The following is a 21,173-nucleotide window of genomic DNA, read 5'->3' as shown; positions in this document are numbered from 1 at the left end:
TTGTAGGAACTGAAACATTTATTAACAGGCCTCTACGTGACCGTTCTGTGACCTCGCTTCCCTCTGGTCATGGCTGCTGAGTCGCAGCTCAGTGAAATGCGTCAATCATGTGGAGTGGAATGGACCAGAAGACCTTAACCAGAGGCCTGTCATCTGCCCTGATTTATGTATTAATTCATGCGCATCTGTTTTTGTGTGTTTTTTTTGGTTGAAAATCAGCTTCATGCCAAAGAAAGTCTACCACAGCGGTAGCATCATGATAATGGTCAAAAATCCATCCATCCATCCATTATCTCCCGCTTATGCGAGGTCGGGTCATGGGAGCAGCAGTCTCAGCAGGGAAACCCAGACTTCCCTCTCCCCGGCCACTTCATCCAGCTCCTCTGGGGGAATCCCGAGGCGTTCCCAGGCCAGCCGAGAGACATAGTGTCCCAGCGTGTCCTGGGTCTTCCCCGGGGCCTCCTCCCAGTGGGACATGCCCGGAACACCTCACCAGGGAGGCATCCAGGAGGCATCCTAATCAGATGCCCGAGCCACCTCATCTGGCTCCTCTCAATGCGGAGGAGCAGCGGATCTACTCTGAGTCCCTCCCGAATGACCGAGCCCCTTACCCTATCTCTAAGGGATAGCCCAGCCACCCTGCGGAGGAAACTCATTTTGGCCGCTTGCACTCGCGATCTCGTTCTTTCGGTCACTACCCACAACTCGTGACCATAGGTGAGGGTAGGAACGTAGATCGACTGGTCAAAAATATAGAATCGAAATTTAGTGATGCATACGAGGTCCACAAAGATTCACGGGCTCATTCTGAGCTTAGTGGCATCAGTATGTCAATCGCCTGTCTTCCAGTGTGTGTTCCAAGTTGTCATCTGAATTATGCCCATTTCTGTAGCTTCTTCCATGTGAACCTGCTCAGAGATTAAACCTTGGCCAAAGTTTCTGGTTAAAATTATTCTTGCTTTTTCAGTACAGCACACTTGCATAGGAAAAGCTGATGCCTCCCTGATTGGGTTTTGACCATGTGACACAGATCGTAGTTATAAACACACTTAGACATTCCAGGTCACAAAATTTATCTTCCCCTTGATCTTTCCATCATGTACATTTATCCATCTAGAACCTTTGGTCAGGCACTTTCCAGGTTCTGGACTCATGTGGAGGATGTCAGGAGCAAGGAGGATGTAAGAAGTAATAAGCAGTAATGGAGCAGCATTCCATGCATGAGACTCTACCATGTACAGTGGTACCTCAGTTCTCGAACTCATTAGAACTCAAATTTCTTAAAAGTCGAACCAACCAGTTCAAAAAAAAAAATTAGCTAGAACTCAATCTGAATCTCAGAAGTCAAACCGTGAACGCCAATCTAGGATAACTTGTACGCGCGGGGAAATGAGTCATGCGGCACGTCTCTCAGCTTCAGTCTCAGCCTCGCATTCGCTGCGATAGCATCGTGCATGTTTACACTAGCTGAATGCATATATTTAGACAGTAAAAATACATTTAGGCAATGGCAGACAGTAACAGTAATTATTATATAATAAAATACATTTAAAAATAAAGATTTCTTAATTAATTTAATATTAATAATAAACCATTACTACATTTAATTATAATAATATTGTCGTGCTGAGCAGGGACGGAACGAAGACAAAGGCGCAGACGTCAGGGTATCGCGGAATACGGGGTTTAATTACAGGTAAGGCAGGCAAAACGCAGACGGACAATACAATGACCGGACTGGGGGGAACAAACTGAAACGCGGACGAAATACAGAGGACTAATGACAACAACCTGAAACAGCTGATCACTGGGGGATGCCACATGGGGTTGACGAGGGGGCGTGGCACACGGAAGGAGCGAACGATTGGGGCAGGACACATTGTTTTTTTTTTACTTTACACATTGTTTGGATACATTTATTTTCTTACTTTACAAATTACTGTTTTGATAAATGTGCTTAGATGTGTTTAGTACAGTATATGCTCTTCTTGTTTTATCCGGTTCATTTTGTGTGTAAATGCTAAAAAAAACAAAACATATTTAGGTGTAATTTTTTGGGGCCGGGAACCAATTAATTGGTTTTCCATTATTTCTTATGGGGAAAATTCGATCACAACTTGAACTTTTTAGGATTCAATCCGGAGTTCTGAACGGATTAAATTCGAGTTCTGAGGTACCACTGTATATAGGAGACAGATGCAGTATAAGGGATACAAGGAAGCAGAAGCAAGGTTAGCAGCTACCAGGTCAGAGGGATGGTCCAAAGATGGTGTGGTGAGCGGTAGATGGCTTCCCCGCTGAATGGCGTGAATGGCGTGGAGCTGAAGCACCCATCACACGACTCTCAGAAATGGTCAGGTGATCAGGAGGATGCTGGGAAGCTGACACTGGTTAGTGGGGCAGGCTGCAGGCACCTTTCCTGTCATGTCTATGCAAACTCTGGGAGTAATAATGTCACACGGGGGTCTTACAGAGTATGGAGTTCTTATACAGCTCTGGGAAAATTTAAGAGACCAAAGCAAGATTTTCTGTTTCACTCATTCCTCAATTTATGGGTGTGCGCCTGTGTAAAATATACTGTACATGTTTTTGAAGAAGACAGCAGGGCTCCTTCCTTGCCTTGTGGGTCTTCAATCCTGCTTCTAGAAGCCTGTTATGAATAGCCCTAGCAGTGCAACCTGCTGCTTCAGCGTAGCCTTCTGCCAGCAGAGCCACGATTAAACCAGGAAATGTGGAATGGTGTCAGTTTTTTCCAGAGTAGCATGTTCAGAAAGCCTTATTCATGTAATTAATCGTAAGATGCAGTATTGTGTGCTTACTGTACATAACCTGTAAATGTTCCACCTGCCCGAACTCAAAGTGGCTTTTCACACACTTTTCCAAAAATGTCTGCCGGGAAACGGTTCATCCGCTGTGAGGACTGATACCCCGGGTACCTGCTGCTCTTCCGTCCCCCTGTAATGGATAGTTCCTGTGCAAATGTTTGCTCTGAATGTGCTAAATGGAAAAGGACGAAGGGAACGGCGTATCGATCCTGCCCCAGCCGCGAGGATTAAATATAAAGAGCGCTCACAACGTGATCCTCCTGCCCCGGCGGCATCGTCAGGAATATTACACCTTCAGCTCCCGTTCACAAATCGTAGCGCTCTTCTGTTCCTCTGTCCCCTTTGAAAGAACAGGGTGACAATAAGATTGGATTTGTCATTTGGACGGTGCTAATTGCGACTATTTGCGAACTGATGAGCAATGATGATGAGAAATAGCTTGGTAGGAACTGGGAGACTTAGACGTGATACGTGTCGCTTGTTGCCGCCAAATCCAAATGGACGCTCAGAAACGCTGCCCAATATCAGCAAAGGCTCCTCAAGGGTGATTTAATCTGTTTTCAGAAGCTTGGATGAGCTAAAGGTCAGTGTGATGGGGTGATTATAAAGCTGTCATTGCAGACTGCCCCCACCTGTTCTAGGTAGATCAGCTTAATTAATCCCAATAGAAATCTCAGGAACAGAGCTAGACCGAATGTTTTTGTATATATTTGTTTGCTTTGAGTTACTGCCAAGTAAAAATTTGATCTTGTGATAGCTTTGACAATTCCCCTGGCCTGGGCAATCCAGTGCGGTGTTGTGGTATTAGGATGGAGGTGAGCTGCATTTGTATATGAATTCCCCAAGCCAGCTACCCCCTGCTGGTAGGTTCTGAGAACAGCTGGTAGATTTCATCTGCATAAGGAAAGTTTCCAGCTATATTAGAGGTCTGGCTTTCTTTGATAGGTCCCTGTAGGTGTAGGAAGTCCTCCTATGTGTGTATTGTGGCGAGGGAACCAGAATGAATCATTTCAGATTAAAATATCATGGCACTGTGTTTTTGGAGAGCATTCTTCATATCGTGAAATCCATCCATTCTCTGGGAGGGCCAGGCCGCTGGGCGGAGGCAGCTCTGCACTTCGACTATGGATTCAGTTTCAATGAGGTGAAGCGGAATGAGCTTCACTGTGGTCAAGGACATGAGGATGGCCAGAGGTGGCAGGTACCCTGCTGGTTAATGTGTGTAACAGGCATTACCGTTTCCCTGGAGGAATCTGCTGTTGCACTATTGAGTAAGGTAGCAAGGCGGAAATAGCACCGTATGGCTGAATACCATTTTGGAGGAAGAAGCATGTTTATCTGTGTTTCTGGATCATTTAAAAGAAAGGGCAGTTTTTGTGTTTATCATTTGATGCAAAAGAAGAGTTTAGTATTCTGTGACTGTGACTTTTTATGATCAACTGGTTGGTTGAAACAAAATCTTGGTCTGGATTTTTACTTTCTGCACCTGAACTTTCCTCTTATTCACTTTGCATCTCTGCAGAACACAATGAAAAAAACATTCTCAGATTTCCTCATTACCTCAGCATCCCCCCACCCAGTGGTCCTACTGTTACAACCCTAATTTCTTCTGCAGATGTCTACCAGTGCCAGTAAAAAAAAAACTTGGGCTGGAAGCAAGCAGTTGCTCGTTCTGTGTGTGTGTGTGTGTGTGTGTGTGTGTGTGTGTGCTCCTATTTTTAATTAACCAACCTCCCGGAGAGTAGCTGAGTATGTCTCTGAGAGGCTTGGCTCTCCAACACTCACCCTGAGGCAGGATGCTGGTCCTCCGGAGACGAAAGACCTTGACGCTTCTTCCTTGTCATCTTTTTAATTGCTCAACTGAAGTCATTACTTGAAGAGAGAACCTCGGCGGGGCAGTTCGACCGTGTTTCTCCTCCCAATCTGTGAATATTCTCTCATAAACTGATACTACAGGACGTGTGGTGGGATGGAGGACGGGGAGACGAGGCACAAAAGACTGCTGCAACGGCCTGGATTATTTTTGACCTAAGGCGTTAATGTAGTACCCTAGTACAAGGATGGCAGTAAGCGCATGAACGAACGCTGCCTGCTAGTGTGTGTGAGGTAGTGCTGTAATTCACACTAACTGAATATCGGTCCCAGTATGACTGGTAATCCAGTAAGAGCTCTTTTTTAAAGATAAGAGTGTTTATTGTAATTCCAAAACAAGTTGTACATGAAGGGAACAAAATGAGGTACTCCGGACCCAGTATAGCTAGCAATAATAAAATATAAATAAAATACAAAACAATAATGCAATGAATGAAATAATGTAAACAAAAATGAAATAGAATAATGACATTTAGATAAATAACGTTAGGAGAATATAACAGTGGATATAAAGTGAGCAAGTCTGAATGTAGTAGAGGTTATTGAGATCATTGCACAATGAAGTATATGCAACACTGGTTGAGGAAGGAGCAACATGTGTGTGCAAAAAAAAACACAAAAGTGCAGCACTGTTGCCGGTAGCAATGTCCTGGTATGTTTGGGTCTCTAACATTTCCCAGTTACATCTTGTTAATTGTAACTAGTACAAAAGAGTGACTATACAAGATGGAGAACATCAGAGGCTGTTTAGCCTGAAAAGTTGCATTTGAAATTAAATGAATTTGCAGGCGCGTAAAAGATGTCAATTCCATTTAAATTTATTTATAGGGAAGCATGTAAGCGATGCAGAACCCACAGGGATTCAGTGTGACGTGCAGAGAAGCCCCACATCGTACACAGTATTTAAAGCCCGCAGGCCGATTTCAGACACATTCTCAGCTTTTGTACCGTTGCACACACACGGCCTGAAAGCCCTTGAGATTTAATGGCTGTACAGTTGCAGGCAGGAAATTAGATTCATATTGTATAGGCCTCATTTTTCCAGCATCGCCATCAGTGCAACTACACAATGAACAGTGCTGAAATCTGTTTAGCTGTTTTATAAATCTGTACTCATCAACCATACATAGGAAGGCCATCAACCACAAAGTGAATGGTCTCTATTGTGGGGCGGTTGTGTGTCTGAGAATTGGGGAGCATTCAAACTTGTGGTATGTGTTTGTGTAGCTGTGTTTGGCCCGGAGGAGTCATGTGGTGACTGTTTGGGCAGCAGGTTAGCATCAGCAGTGTTCACACCCATGCTAGGTCCAGGTGTGAACTCGCTGAGTCACCTGTGTCCTGTGTAGGTCAAACACATTTTTAGTAGGAATGTGCAACGCCATCACTAAGGCTGATGCAATACACATCTCGACGCATTGCCTGCAATCTGATACATTAAAGATACATATCAAGCAACTACTATTGCGATACGATATGATTCACCCCTATTGTGGTGCAGCGTGATTCAATGTGACATGATGCTATGCAATTCAATATTGGTCAGAAACAGTTTCGAGAGGGGGAATCCAAAAATAAATTATTAGTCAAATTTTTTTTAGCGCATTTCTAAATAATAAAGGCATGGGGCTTCTACTAATAATTATATATTAATAAATCTGATTTTACCAATCCAAACATGTCAGAAAGATGCACCCGAGTCCATCCCAAACTGTATCCAGTGCACACTTTTTAAATCGGGGAAATCGTATCGTGATCTTTTATGCCAGTGCACCGACACAGATCAGAGAATCTTAACAATCCCTAATTTTGTTGAGAGTTGTTTGGAAACAGCTGCAATCAGAGACGGACACACAGAAATGACATCGTGAGAGAGACAAACACAGGATAGTGGCATGCTGTCTGAGAGCTTAGACACATCTCTTTCATGAAGGAAGCGAAAGGTCTCTGTCAACTCACATGCCTGAAACTAAACAGAGGAAACGTTTTTGCATAAAGTGTATTTAAATTAAAGGGGAATTGGTAGCAATCAGCGGACTAAACCTACTCACATTAATTTGATTACAGCTTTGTTTGTGCTACTGCTGATATTTGAAAAGGTAAAACATTTTGTTTACATACTGTATAAAAAATATGATTTACTGATGACTCCTAGAATGATTTACACCCAGAAGAATATGGGTCTTGTATTTATTATTGCAACCCTAATGCCATTAAAAGAATGCATTTATCCACTCTGTGACTAAGTGTATCCAAAGAGACTCTGCACAGATAAGGATCAGATAAGAGTACAATGGTGCACAGGAAATTACATTAGCCGTGATCTGACCGACTCAGACCTTTCGCTTGCCAGGATGCTGCTGGTTGCCATAGAGATACCATCCATTTTCACTCCACCTTATCTTGGTCTTGGTGGAGAGGAAATTCTGTCTGTTGTGAATGGGATGTGAAACTAGGCAGAGGCCTGAAAAACGAGACAATTATTTTAAAAAGGAAAAATTTGCATCCGGAAAATAACAATATATGCCATTATTATCTACATAGCTACGTACAATTCCATTGTTTAAAAATGCTAATATTGCAACAGCCTTCTGAACAGAACCTCAGATCATGCTAGTAATGCCAACACACCAAATTGAGGCAGTATTTAAACTTTTAATAACTATTACTTTAGACCTGCTTTATGCAATGCGTGTCATTTGACATAGATCTTCAATATCTCACTTGTTTTCAGCAATAGACCTACTTCGGGCCATTTATTTTAAAAATGCCATAAACTTACAACACACTGCACATTGAGAAGTATTATCAGGCATCTAAGCCTGACGGATCAGACAACTGTTCTGTGCAACCACCAAATGTACCAATTTGTTTACAGGGTAAAAACTACGTATGAGTATGTACTGACAACTTGAAATTGTGTATGAGAAATGTGATAAAACACTTAAAAATGACTCATTGTGGGTAGTTCCCATGATGATGTGATTCAGCCGCCATCTGTGTCTGTAGGAGACGTACGTTCTTGCCCCCGTGAGGTCGGGATGACATGAACTTGATGAAAGCTCTTTAACTAAGCATTTTTAAGCTAAGATATCATTTCAGGCGTCGCTTCATCGTTTTCACGAATCGATAAGACTGAAGTGCCCCAGCCCCCGGTGTCAGGTACACCCCTAGCTTATCCTTCTCCGCGTCCATGAATCGCGCTGCCAGCGGTACTGAAATTTAACCTCGCGTCCCCCTCCTGTTTACCATCCCCCTCGTTTCCACACACTATGGACGGTGCATGAAAGGTCGGACTGCCGTGCGGAAATCCAGTTATGAATGAATCGCACCCAAACTTAATTGCAGCGTATTCATGTTTTCATTGGTGGGTATAATTCTTTCAGTTTGCTGCCTTTTGCTGTATCATCTTCATCAGAAACCGATGAAAACGAACGCATGAAATTTGTACTTGCTTGACGGCACTATTTCAAATAAGTTGGGTTCTATCAGATTAGTGTAACTATAGTCTAGTTTGATTTGATCTTTTCTGTTGAAAGGGTGACAACCCTGATATACATTAGCTGTGATTATAGTAATCAAGATCCAAGCTCAAAAATAAGGGCTGCTGGATGGGACGGCAATCTGTACTACTAAATCTCTCCCCAAAGGGTGGTTTGAAGTCACCAATTTCCATAAACTATATGCCTTTGAGATGCAGACAAAACCACACACACTTGTTTTAACAGAACATAATTCAGTTCTTTCCACGCATATTCTGTAGTAAATACGTCATTACAACACACGGATTTACATATTCGTTTGTATGTATCGATATATTCGTTCGTATATATCTTTTTGTATATAATTAATTTAGGCTCTACATTTATAGAAAGGCTACAGGCCTTTGTGATTTTTGTTCTAGTGATCTTTTATCTTTATTTTAGAAATATGTTGAAACAGCTGGTGTTCGAAATGCCGCCCGTTACCGTCTGTCCACGTTATAAAGTTCCGTTCTGTTAATTATCGCAAGTGGTTTAATTCTGATACCGAATATACATTGATTTGGCTGCACTTTCTTAATGGAAAAGCGAAATCATGCGCCGAGCATCTTGACTTTGAATAATTGATTGGGCTGAGCAATTTATTAGGATTTTTTTGCATTACGTTATAGGGCACATGGCATGCCCGTTTGATGGCAGGGGACATGGGCAGCACGGAGCGCTGGTTTTCTCCCCGTTTGAGTAGTTGAGGAGCGCTCCAGAGACAGCTGTTGCGTAATGGGATTACTGGGCGCTTTCACCACAGGACCAGTCGCCGTGCTTCTGCAAGAGCGCGTGTGTTTTTTACCTCCAGAAAGACGAGCATTTTGAAAGGAAATCGGCGTACATGTCGTGTGGTATCTGGTTTCCTTTTTGTCATTTTTGCGCCGGAATACCCCGTATGTTCTGGATTTCCATGAAATATACTTGGAAAAACTTGAAAAAAGAAAGAACGAATTTACCATGGTGAATAATGGGAGGAAATTCACAACATAACGTAAATATATTTTCTTAATTCCGATTGTTTGTTTTTGTTAAATTTTATGATTATGGCATACTTTCATGATGAGTGCCGTACAAACCTATTTTTATCCTCGAGTTGGTTGCTGGATACAGTTTTTCTCTCTTGATTTTCAAAAAAACGACGACTCTTTTTTCCCCCCTAATTATTTACTTTGTGAGTTTACACTCTGACCTTTATCGAATATACTATCCATCACCCATGGCTGTTGCATCTTCCTGAGGGACTAGCGGAGTGGATGCGTTTCTTACCCGCAATTTCATCTCCCATATACTTTAATATTCTTTAATTGTGGTTGAACTTCGGCTGGACAAACCCCTTTCAATTATAACTGGAGACGAGAATAAGAAACGAACGATGTGCCGTTTCGTGTTATCCAGTAGTCCCTGGGTTGTGGAAATAAAGCAGGCGAATCAAGAAATCCCATAAAAGAGGACCGTGCGATCAACTGGGCAGCGTTTGGGGAGATCGCTCACACTGCAATTCAGTGCCGATCATCAGAAATAGGGACGGTGCTTTCAAAGGTAAGGTGATTTTGGATGGTGAGTATAAGTCTATTTCTCATATTAATTGTTTATTATTGATATTCAAAGGGGGGAAACATTCTTTCAATGGGAAGCGTGTGTGTATTACAGGTTCTGAATAAATATAAGGGGATTACTGGTGCAGCATACGGCTGGCGCTGAAGGTCTTGCATCGTGTCCGCTGCAGATATTAGGAGGAAAATGTTTGCGTTTCGAGACGATCGCGCCCGGGTTTCATTCTGCTGCAGCTGGCCGGCGACGCGTGTGATCCCTGTGCATGGAGCAAACTGATGTTTGCATTTCTCCTTCCCACTTACACCCAATGCATTTGAATTTTACTCTTATATGCAATAGGCCCGGCATGTACAGCTTAAATGTGTTCTTACTGTCCTCTTTGCCATTAGTGCAGTGTGGTTGTGTGTTTGCGAGAATAAACCAGTACAGGTCCGTTTAGATTTATAACATATATGTGGGTTTGTATAGTTTCTCTGCCCGATTCTTGCTGTTTATAAGTAATTCACTTTTAAATGCACGCGTACACTTATACTGTAGGCTACTGGACACAAGAAACAAGTTAAATGATTCAAGATCGCTGACCTTTCAGTTAACGGGATAGATGCTTTCTGAAAGACGCCCTGGCCGCGCTTCATGTACCGTTATTTATATCATCGTGACTGCTTCTTCTCCAGGCGACGGAATTATTTTTTTCTGCAGTGTTGTCCGGCTTGGCTGACAGGACGAGGGTAGTAACACCTTAATTACTACTAACAGTTGCGGCGAGTGAGTGGTAATGTCGCGTTGTTATGCTGTTAACTGCGCTAATGTCAGCCGTTTCTTTTGGTGTTACACTATACCGCTTTTTGAAGTTATTTCTACTTTATACTTGTATGCATGCGTGCATGTATGTATGTATGTGTGTAGTTAAGTGCCATCATTTCAGTGAGGATATTTTCTTTGTCAGGAATAATACCGGCTAGGGGGATGAGGTATGAATTATAGGCTACGACTGTTTTTTCAAATTCTATTTATTCTGTATTGTCTGAATGTAATTTGAGTCTGTATTTGTATACAGGTTTCCGTGTCCAATTCTGTTATTTACCAATCGTGATCGGATGTTACATGTTTTCAGGTTATTTTTTTTTTTGTGGTAAGTCAGGTGTGGAAGATCTGAAGAAAAAACATTGTATTTATGCTTCATGTCCTTCACTTCCTGTGTGTGGCTGTCCCTTCAGTGTCCCTCTTGTAGTAGTAAAAAACATTGATGTACCATTAAAACAGGAACAGCTCGCCTTAAAATGTAGTCTGTGTGGCCGTAACCCTGAACCTGAGTGCTGGGGATGCAGACACCTGAAAAGGAAGAAAGAGCAGAGTCTTGTGTGGGATCCACAAGGCGTTTAGTGCAAGTTCAGCCGTTGGATCATAATGCTTATTGCTGGTGAGCTTCCATTTGAATTTTGCATTTGGAGCACACAGGGCTGGGATATTGTTTTTATCAGCAAAGGTTACAACTGACGCTTATATGTGAAGTTATCTCAAGAGCTGAGCTATCACTAAAAAGTTCCAGTCAAGTAAAAGAACCTCCAAATAGTCTTATAACTATCTGCGTGTTAAAACTCCCTGGCCAAGGTTTGGCTGTTTTGCTTATCCTGCGTTTGCCTGCTTATCCTATTGAAGTGGCCTGATCATTGCTTTTCTTTTTAGAAAATTGCCAAAAAAAAAAAAAAAACACCATCCCGTTTGCAGTGGAGGTTCGTACCGCAATAGAGATAGCCGATCTCAGCAGACAAGGCAAGGGGAGGTTACAACGAGCTGGCAAACGTGAAAATTACAATTTGTCAGACGCTGCAGCTTTTCCATGTTAATGGTTTCATGTTTATTCTATGAATGAAGCCAGACACAGCAGTGAGTCACAACTAATTATATTATATCCCGATTCTTAACATAAAGTTAAAAGATTACTGAAGGTTAAGTTTACTGAAGTGGTGACCTCACCATACTTTCATGACGGTTTTCAGAAAGAATTTCGTTTATATATTCAGTGACAGAATAAGGCTGCACCTTATCAGTCCTGTTAAACAGCTTATTAATAATTCAGTTTTCATTTAATCAAGCTGTGATATTACTGACTCCCTGATAAAAAAAAATGATTTTAAATTCAGCTGTATTCAATACCCTCAATGTGAATAAAAATGCCTTTTTTGCTTAGGATTTGGGGGCACTTCTGGGTTGCAGCTGCGGAGTTGCCTCCCCAGGAGTTAGAGTCAGTGCGCCTCATCACCGTTAGTGAGGAGCCGAGTCACAGCGTCGACGCTTTAGCATCAGCATGGTAAAACCCCAGCGAGCACCTCTGCCGGCCTCAGCGCTAATTAGAGGCTGTCCGGTGGATCCTGTCCGTCTGCCAGATGTGTTCGTTTCTGTGTACGGTTGAGCTGACCACATGTTGCCTCTCGGTAAGCTGGCCAATCAGTAGCCTGTGGCTGTTTACGTCCTGTCATGGCTGATTACTGGCATTAGAGACGCAGGAGTGCCATATACTTCCTGTCTCATTTTCATTTCTCAGATATTTCCCTCTTTGTTTCCTTTTGATACGCACACAGATGAGAGTTCTTTGTGGAAGATGCCGTAAAGCTGTGGACAGAGTCGGGTGGGTGCTTAACTTGAATACTTTGCCCAGTGATGGAAAAATATTGTTGCAGGAATTATACTTAAATATTTGAAAAGGTGGGTTTTAAAGTTGAAGGCTTGCTGTGATTCCAAGTACAAAGTTATTCACCAAAATCCATGTGATTATCTAGAGATGGAGGAAGGACAGACTTGGGCTGGTTCACAGCTCATCTGTGCTCACAGCTTGTTATTCGCGATATCGATGATCAGATGCTTCTGTTGGCCATGGAAAATTATGTCACCTTTATAGCTGTGTAGTTAAATATTTACAGAATGTCCGATTGCTTTGTGTCAAGTGACATTAAAGACCTCTGCCTTTGGGAACAGTTATGGAAGTGTTTGTTATGAATAAATGAATGATAAAACTTCTAAAATATTGTCCTTAAAAGCAAGCTTTTAAGTAGTGTTACTGCATTTGTCTGGAGGTGTGAGAGATTCAGATTGTTCAGTCCTTTATTTTTGCATTAGTGTGTCAAACCTAAGGTTAGGCGGGCGTTGTTTTCTAGCTGCCTTAGAGGATGGTTTTGAGGTAAAATACTCTGTTAAGCACTGAGGCCATTTTTGCCTCATTGTGAAAACACTGTTGACAGAGCAGATACTGTTTTCTGAGTTAGATTGTGCGGCATTCAGTTACTTGAGCATGCAGACTGGCTGGGAACTATCTGAAAAGAACCATTTCTGAATGTATTTAAGGACCTCCGAGCATGCAGAGTGCTTTGCTTTAGCCAAACAGTAATAATGATTACTGCTGACTGTGGTCCATCGTGGAGAGCAGAATGTTACCCAAATGTTTTCCCTGAAGGCTTTTATTTGGGAATTTCGAGCTGTCCCCTCCCTCTGAAGCATTTCAAATTGGCTCAGAGGGACTGAGGCACACGACCGCGAGGGCTGGCTGAAGCGATGGCTGGCATCCGCGTGCAGCCTGACGCTGTCCCCCGATTTGTCCTTGGAGCGGGATGCATGGTCCGAGCAGCCATAAATCTGCCAGCCGCCCGTCGGTGACGCATGCGGCCCCAGCTGGAGCCCAGAATGGCCAGGGAGATGGACGGGGTGGGGGGTGCCGACGGCAGAGGCCTTCCTGCACAGGATGACCCTAGGATTCTGGCAGATTTTCCAGCCAAGGAGAGCGAACGTGCCCAATTTCTGTCCATACTTGATCTCCTCTATTGTAATCTCCAGAATATGGTTCCAACAAGGCCAATGAAACATTATGCCTGCTATGTTACTCTCTGGGGTTACCTGGAACAGCACCTGAATAGACACAGGGGAGCTGAAGACCGAAGTGAACTGCACGCATCGCCAGTGGAACTGGTACTGTTTTGTTGTTTTTTTCACCACACTTCACCCCCTGAAGTCTCTGGCAAGGCTCCGTGTTCCCAATGTGAAACTCCGTGGCTGTAGTTAGCAGTGCGCCTGCAGACAGGGGCTGACGATGACCCGCGGGCTGCCAGCAAGGGGTCACCTGACCAGGAGGGGACAGATGAGTGTGAGAGCTGGGCACAGCAGGTCAAACACAACCCTCACGCGACATCCTGCACCTCTTGAGTTGACGCCCACAAGACTTCCCACTCTTTGTTCTATAAGATTCTGTTAATGTCCTCCTAATCTCCTAGTTTAAAGGCTGGGATTTACAAATTACACACAAGAGTGAAGGGATAGGTCGATTATAGGTCATCCTTGTCAGACAACCTACGTCATGAGTTCACGCCTTGGCAAATCCCCATTCCTTTTCATTTGCCTGTGCAAACATATCCAGTGGGAGATTGAAAAAGCAAACGCTTGCTGTGTCTGCTGATGAAAGAATTAGAAAACGGCATTAATTCCCTGACCAGTGATCCCATTTCATTTTCCCCCCAGATGATAGTGAGCCAAAGCGTTATTTTTAATAACCCCCTGGCTGAGAAGCTCCAGTTGAAGCTTGCTCGGGAGATTTACTGGAAACCACCAGGATTAGTGACTTTCCCTTTCGTGCATGAGCTCACACATTTGAGTCAGCAGTCGGTTGTCGTGAGTGAAAATGTGTAAAACGTGCCTAATAGCTTTGATATATTGACGGCTCTGACGGCGTAAAATGACAGCACAGTGCTGACGGATTCATTATGGACGCAACGTTACACTCAGACGTGGTCAGATGTTGTCACATTTTGGATTTTTGCAACTCTAGGAAGCCTGAGAACCCGGAACGCTCCACCTCGTATAGGAAGTGAAATGGGTGCTGCCTAACTGGGGAATGTGAGTGGCAGGTGGCAGATCCATAGTGCCCCACAAATTGCCTGGGGGTAAAATGTCTGCTGGTGTCCTGTGATTCACCAGCAGGAATCCTATTCAGATAAATCAGCTGTAATGGGTGGTAGTTAAGGCAGCTCTGACATTGTTATTAGATAAACCTGCTGATCTGGTTAAGCTAACTGTTAACCTGGGTGGGGGCAGGTGTCGAATTCTTATCATTTGCACTTTTGCTTCGGGCAATAGATAGGTGGTAGTTGGCTGGAAGTAATAATTACTTTCTCACGAAATATTGTTGGTTAAGTAGCAAAAATGGGAGCTCCGTTGGTGGACAGACAAAAGGGGGTAGGTGTGTGTGTGGGGGGGGGGGGGGGGGGGAAGAGGAACAGGAAATAAGAAAATTGACCAGAGGGGAAGAAAGACGACGGGTCAAAAAGGGGGGGGGGGGCAGATGGAGTGGTGGGGGTACACAATGAGCAGGCTGAGGGGTGGGGATGAGGACTAACATGGCTATCTGGGGTGTTTGTGGGGACTGGGTCAGGGGTGGGGATGGGGACTAACATGGCTATCTGGGGTGCTTGTGGGGACTGGGTCAGGGGTGGGGATGAGGACTAACATGGCTATCTGGGGTGTTTGTGGGGACTGGGTCAGGGGTGGGGAAGCAGCCTTGGTGCCATGGCAACTAGAATATACGAGCTGGAGCCTATTGATCTGCAGACTCATTGCTATAATAGAGTGAACAGGATGATATAGGGGTAGGCCGGCCGGCCCTGCACTGCTCTGCGCTGCTCTGCGCTGCGTCGCTCCTCTGCAATTCTGCTGAGCTGTACGGTCCTTGGTGCCCCCGGGGGAAGAGGTGGGCTGGTCTCAGACATGTCCGTGCACTGTTTTCGGGGTGGAATAAACGGTGGCCTTTGCTTTGGCGTTTCTGAGGCCTGATGAGCTCCAGTGCCACAGCCCAGGGTGTGGATGCGCATGTATTTAGGATGGGTGACATTCCAGGCCAGTGAGGGGTGTTTCTCTGAACGACACGCAGGCTTAAAGGAGGACACTCATTCTGTCGCGTCACCATATAGCTTTTCCATTTTCATTTTTGTTAAATAACAAGAATTCCATTTACATGAGACGTTTTTGAACTTGAAATGTAATCAGGATTGTGATTAAGTCTTACATGTGGTTTTAAATGTTTTTCTCATTGTTATCAGCTGTGTGTCTTTTTCGATATTTACTAGGTAATTTCTTTTATTAGAGCAGACAAATAATGTCAACAGCAACAACAATATAATAATAATAATAATAATAATAATAATAATAATGTTACTATCGTACAGTGATGGTCTGAATTTGCCGTGCATCTCCTCTTTCAATGGCCTCCTCCGTTGTTGAGGAGATTGAGGTCAACATGGTGGCTACATTATCATGCTAATGTGGACTGTTTGCTGGAAGAGGCTGTGGTCCGGGGCTGTCAGCTTTGCGGACCGCTGGGCTTTGTTGTGCCCTCCCCCAGTCCCGGTCATAATGTGGACAACAGAAGGCCAGACTGACAAAGGCGGGCAGGAGTGAACTTGATTGACCACACTCGCAGTGAAGTCAAACGTCATGGTGGCTGGGGGCCTTTAAGGTCAAAGGAGGCACTTCTGTGTCTTTGTTCTGTGTACATTGATCCTGTCATTGTGTAATGAAAAGAATGTACATGTCACCTGTCACAAACTCAGACCACAGTATCAGGGTAATGGATTCCAGTTTGAAGTCAATAAGCAGGTGGATCAATGCTCCTGGTTCAGTATTATTCAGAATGAGTCCTTCCAGATTCCCTTTTTGATTAATTCTGGAACTCATGGCCGTGGGTTTGCAGCCACAGGGGTTTGGCCTTCAGAGTTCCATCTGTCAGAGACCTTTGCGTGTCCCCGGCGACCGCAGGTGCCTCCCAAAACATCGAGAGCAGATCTGTTGGGAGAGGGGATGCGGACATGACAGGATGCTGCCCAGACCCCCTGGCCCCGCCCCCAGGGAGGAGAAGCACACACGCGTCCTGAGATTTCTGCTGTGTGGTCATCATCCTCCAGCAGCCGCGTAATTACATTCTGTTAGACTGGCCCCTATATCAAATCCCTGCTGCTCGTCAAACTTAATTCTCTCCAGCCGACTGGCCCCCGGCTTCCTCTTTCAGCGCCCGGTCCTGCCGCCGCCATGTGAGGAGAAGCTCTGCTCTGTTCCCTGCCCCCCACCCAGGTCTGGTCAGATCTCGCTCGCATGGCACAGAGAGACAGAGCATTGCAGGAAACAGGAGTAAAAAAGAGGCTGTGGGGGGGGGCAGTGGTTAGCACTGTTGCTTCAGTGTGGGGGGACCGGGGGGAACCGTGGGACCGGGGTTCCAGTTTCCGTCATGACTCTGCCCTGTGATGGATGGGTGCCCTGGATAGGCTCCAGACCCCCACAACCCTACCTAGAACAAGCAGGTATAGAAAATGGATGGATGGATGGATGGATGGATGGGTGGATGGATGGACAGGAACTGGCCGCAGGACAGGTTAGGATCGGGGCTCTCATCTGTGCAGACAACATGGTGCTGAAGCACTTGCCTCTCTGGGCTGGTCTCCTTAGCTTGTGATACATTCCGGTTTGGTGTGTTTGGAGTGTGGCTCAGATTTTTAGTTACCAATTCAGAAACACAGAAGTGTGTGTGGTAAAGCGTCCATCAGTGTGGCTGAACAGAGTGTATTTTAGGGAAATAAACAGGATACGACTGTAATATAGCTACTTTGCTTTATTCAAAACAAAAATATACATTATTTAAACATTGCGATACACACATTTTTAAAACCAAATCACAATTTACCACACAATACAATTTTTAGCTAAAAACATAAAGCGACCAATTAAACATTATTCTGTTGCGGGTGCCGTGAGCTGGGTTGTCAACTAGCTAAAACAAAGCAAAAAAAAAAGATTCATGCAGATCCAGCAGCAACTTCTTTGCAATCTGTGTAATTGCATGTAATCAGCAATTTTTTTATTTTTTTTATAACTTTTTAATGCATTACTAACACCATCTTCCCTGTGTTTTTCATTCCCATAATATAACTCCTGCTCTTTCTTTTTACTCGTAGTGACCACAGAAATAAGAGCCAAAGCCTGCTGCATCCTGCAATGCTCTGCCGCTGGGATCACTGACAGCCCTGGCCCCTTCCATGCAGCCTCCCGTAATCCTGCTTTAGGTGTGAGTATCTGCGCACCATTAGCATACAGTCCTAAATATATATATAGTGCTTTAACAAATTCACCTTATACTCAGAATGCTCTTCTCCAGTATACACAACATAAGCAATTTATAAGTACGTTTTGTTTCCTTGCAAATTAATCAGTGACTCATGAGCTCCCCCTGCTGTTTTTTCAGGTATTAAAGCACACTTATCTGGACGTAAGTTCAATTAAAAGTGCATACTTATGTGTGCTTGTCCTACAATACAGGCAGAGATGACTGTGGCTTTGTGTAACTGCTGCATTTAAGATGTTAAATACTTAGCCTGTTTGTCCCATCTCAGTTATTTCCCTGGTATGTGCAACAGTCTGGTGTCTGTTTCTGTCAGAAGTCTCCGGCACTCACATTTTTACTGTCTGAGAGGTGGCAGCACCGCCGGTGATGTTAATGTTCATGTGCACAGGGTTTGATGGAGATCTGGTCGAATGACAGCTGGAACTGTTGTCATAACTGGAGGAATTCTTGCTACGGTGATACTCCTGTGTATCATCGCCGTGCTCTGTTACTGTAGGCTTCAGGTAAGCAGGACAGCAGTGTGGAAACTGGTGGTCAATGCAGTGCCAAACGTTTACACATTCTCCTCACTGAATGACTGTCAGATTCAAATGGAGCAAGAATAAACAGGAGAGTGAATCATCTGTCATTATGCATGTTGTTATACATTTAACCTACTGTATACAAATGTACAAATCATGGGCAGTGGTGGCTTAATGGTTAAGGGAGCGCACTTGTAAGTGAAAGATTGCTGGTTCGAATGCCCGACCAGCACGGCACCACTGACGTACCCTGAGCAAGGTACCGCCCCCAAGCACTGCTCCCCGGGCGCTGAATTAGCTGCCCCCTGCTATGTGACAACGTCACATATGGGTTAAATGCAGAGGACACATTTCGTTGTTGTGCACTGTGGTGTTTCGACAGTGACCACTTATCTCCAAATTCCAATCTGTTTCAGTTTCGCATTTGAACATTGCTTAATGATGCCACTCTACCAGTTTTCTCCATTCTCCTTCTTCCTCAATCATGTGCCTCCCCCACCTCCCTTCTGCTTCATCCCTCCATCCGCTGTGTCCCTCTCAATCCGTCTTTCCGCTCTCCCCATTCCCGCAGTATTACTGCTGTAAGAGAAATGAGCTGGAGGGTGACTTGGGGCCCGGCGCCCAGCCACACTTCGCTTGTAATGCGTGCAGCGCCCCTGGGCTGGACGGGAGCACCGTCACGCCGCTCTCCCTGTCACCGGACCCCACACCGCTCCGCGGCTACTGTCCCACATGCTCGCCCTACGGCTCGCCCTTCTACATCCGCGCAGCAGAGGAGACACCGAACGGCGGCGAGCTCATCGCCTACATGCCCACTCACTACGAGAACCCATCGATCTCCTTCGCCCTGCCTCCGGGCCGCAGGGTGGCAATGAGCTCTCGGAACCCACGAGAAACAAACAGCCGCACCATAAGCACCGACGTCTGACCAGTAGGTGCCGGAGCACCCAGTGGGTCCAGCTGCACGATCCCGGTCCTCCCTGCTGGTTGCAGGCGCTGGAGTGCCAGCGGTGAACTTGGATGTCTTTTTTCCTCATTTTTTTTATTTCATTAGGATTGAAACCCATTCAAACACATTGAAAACAAGAAATCCTAGAATAATGGATGAGGGCTATTAATACCGTAGTGACACCTGCTCCTAGTTTTGTCGTGTATCTTATCCACTGTATAAACAAAAATGAAGATGAATTTATATATTTAGTTCTGTAAATGAAAAATAAAAATCTGCATTGTTTTTCAATATGAAAAATACAGAGAGCCCGTTTTTAGGTAAATATTTTCACTCTGTAAATTAAAATGAGTGTTAAAAAAATAATGCATTCTCTATGCAAATACTGCAGAAGTAGGCCTTTGTTCAACACATACAAGGAGTGCTACGATGATATTATTTTTTACTGTTTTGCTCACGCTGTGAAGAGGCGATGTGAGTAGGGCCTATCTTCCTTTGCGAGTGAGGAAGACAGAATTAGCTGGTCTTTTTGAATCTACTCCAAATAACTGATTTGAAATCAACTGCCCCCCCCCCAGTTCTAATGTTAATAAATTAATAATAATTGAACTAACAAAGGGTCACTTTTAAGATGTTATGCATACAAATACATATTTGAGGACTGATTTTTTTCCCCGGGGGTGGAGCAGTTTGACATGTTTCTGAAACAGACATCAGTGTTGTGAAAAAGCAGTTTTACATTTTTTATATCACAGTACTTGTTAGGCCTATCTTTACCGAAAGAGATGCAAAAACTTACGCGAGTGGAAGATGACAATTAGTAGGCCTACCTTACTTGTTTGTTTATCTAATCGACTCAGGTTGCTGCATCTGTAGGCTAATTTTCACGAAATACTAAGGTAGCCATTGCATTTGAGAGAGTGATCTTGGAAAGCAATGTAACGTCCGTGCGTGGTTTAGCCATCTGGGATGAATACCTTCATAAATCTTATGTCACTGTTCAACAATTGTTATGTCTATTGTCTTTTTAACACTTATCACTCGTCTATCTGATCTTGTAAAAAAAAAAAAAAAAAGGAATGTCTACATTTAAATATTTATCAATATTTATTTTTGTGACACCAATGCTTGCGGTATATACAGTATTACTTTCCTCCCAGGTCTTTCTAGTTTAGAATGTGACAAAGCATAAAAAAGTTGAGTCAATCAACAATACTTCATATTAAAAATAATTGAGATAAATATGTCGATACTAATTGTATGCGTAGTCCAGTAAGATTTTCTCCTCTGTAGTGCACAGTTATCTGAGGCAATGTTCTTATCTCTCACAATCAACCACTTTCTAACTCAGTATCAAACGTCGGTTCGGTTCACGCAATAAATACAACACACCTTCTGACCCAAGTCAAGCAAGACTGTTAACTTGGTTGGTTGTAAAATAAAGTTTGTTACAGTTGGCTTATGCGTATTACACCGACTCAGACACTTACCTTCGCTTTACTCCTTTTGCTTATTACCTAGGCTTATTGTATTTTTAACGAGATGTATTTTTAAAAAAACACTCAAATTACTGAAAAAGAACAAAAAGTGTCCACCTTTCACAGAATGCTTTTGAAAAGAATTAAACGTTTATAATTGCTTGATGTGTTGTGCATGTTACTGTCTCTGAGCGTTGTGTGATATAAAATGATACAAGAGTACGTGTGACCTGAGAGAAAAAACATACAGGAGGCAAATGTTTAACAATAACAAGGGACGGTACAAAACAATTAGGGC

At 43.8% G+C, this 21,173-nt stretch overlaps 1 protein-coding gene across 6 annotated transcripts; it reads left to right on the top strand.

Annotated features, from left to right (window-relative positions):
- Window positions 1-8,548: 8,548 nt before the first annotated feature.
- On the top strand, window positions 8,549-21,040 carry fam163ab (family with sequence similarity 163 member Ab). 6 transcript variants are annotated; one of them, XM_023813196.2, is made up of 6 exons: window positions 10,965-11,195; window positions 11,967-12,404; window positions 17,761-17,870; window positions 18,048-18,071; window positions 18,316-18,430; window positions 19,020-21,040. In XM_023813196.2, the coding sequence occupies exons 5-6, from the start codon at window positions 18,338-18,340 to the stop codon at window positions 19,374-19,376; spliced, it is 450 nt and encodes a 149-aa protein (XP_023668964.1). In that variant the 5' UTR covers window positions 10,965-11,195; window positions 11,967-12,404; window positions 17,761-17,870; window positions 18,048-18,071; window positions 18,316-18,337; the 3' UTR covers window positions 19,377-21,040. The 6 variants fall into 6 exon arrangements, with proteins under 6 accessions (XP_023668963.1, XP_023668962.1, XP_023668961.1 ...); XM_023813195.2 differs by lacking the exons at window positions 10,965-11,195; window positions 11,967-12,404 and adding an exon at window positions 8,549-9,760 and having other exon boundaries at window positions 18,016-18,071; XM_023813193.2 differs by lacking the exons at window positions 10,965-11,195; window positions 11,967-12,404 and adding an exon at window positions 8,551-9,760.
- The last annotated feature ends 133 nt before the right edge of the window (window positions 21,041-21,173 follow it).

The sequence above is a fragment of the Paramormyrops kingsleyae genome, chromosome 15, assembly GCF_048594095.1.
Source record: "Paramormyrops kingsleyae isolate MSU_618 chromosome 15, PKINGS_0.4, whole genome shotgun sequence".
NCBI lineage: Eukaryota > Metazoa > Chordata > Actinopteri > Osteoglossiformes > Mormyridae > Paramormyrops > Paramormyrops kingsleyae.
Note: the sequence above shows the minus strand (reverse complement) of the source record. Positions and strands in the feature narration are given on the sequence as shown.

What these genes read in the sequence shown, in the direction of transcription:
- fam163ab (XM_023813195.2), top strand. Translation starts at nt 18,338, where the DNA reads ATGACAGCTGGAACTGTTGTCATAACTGGAGGAATTCTTGCTACGGTG. An exon ending in TCTGTTACTGTAGGCTTCAG is followed by an intron (nt 18,431 to 19,019) that starts GTAAGCAGGACA and finishes CCATTCCCGCAG; the next exon opens with TATTACTGCTGTAAGAGAAA.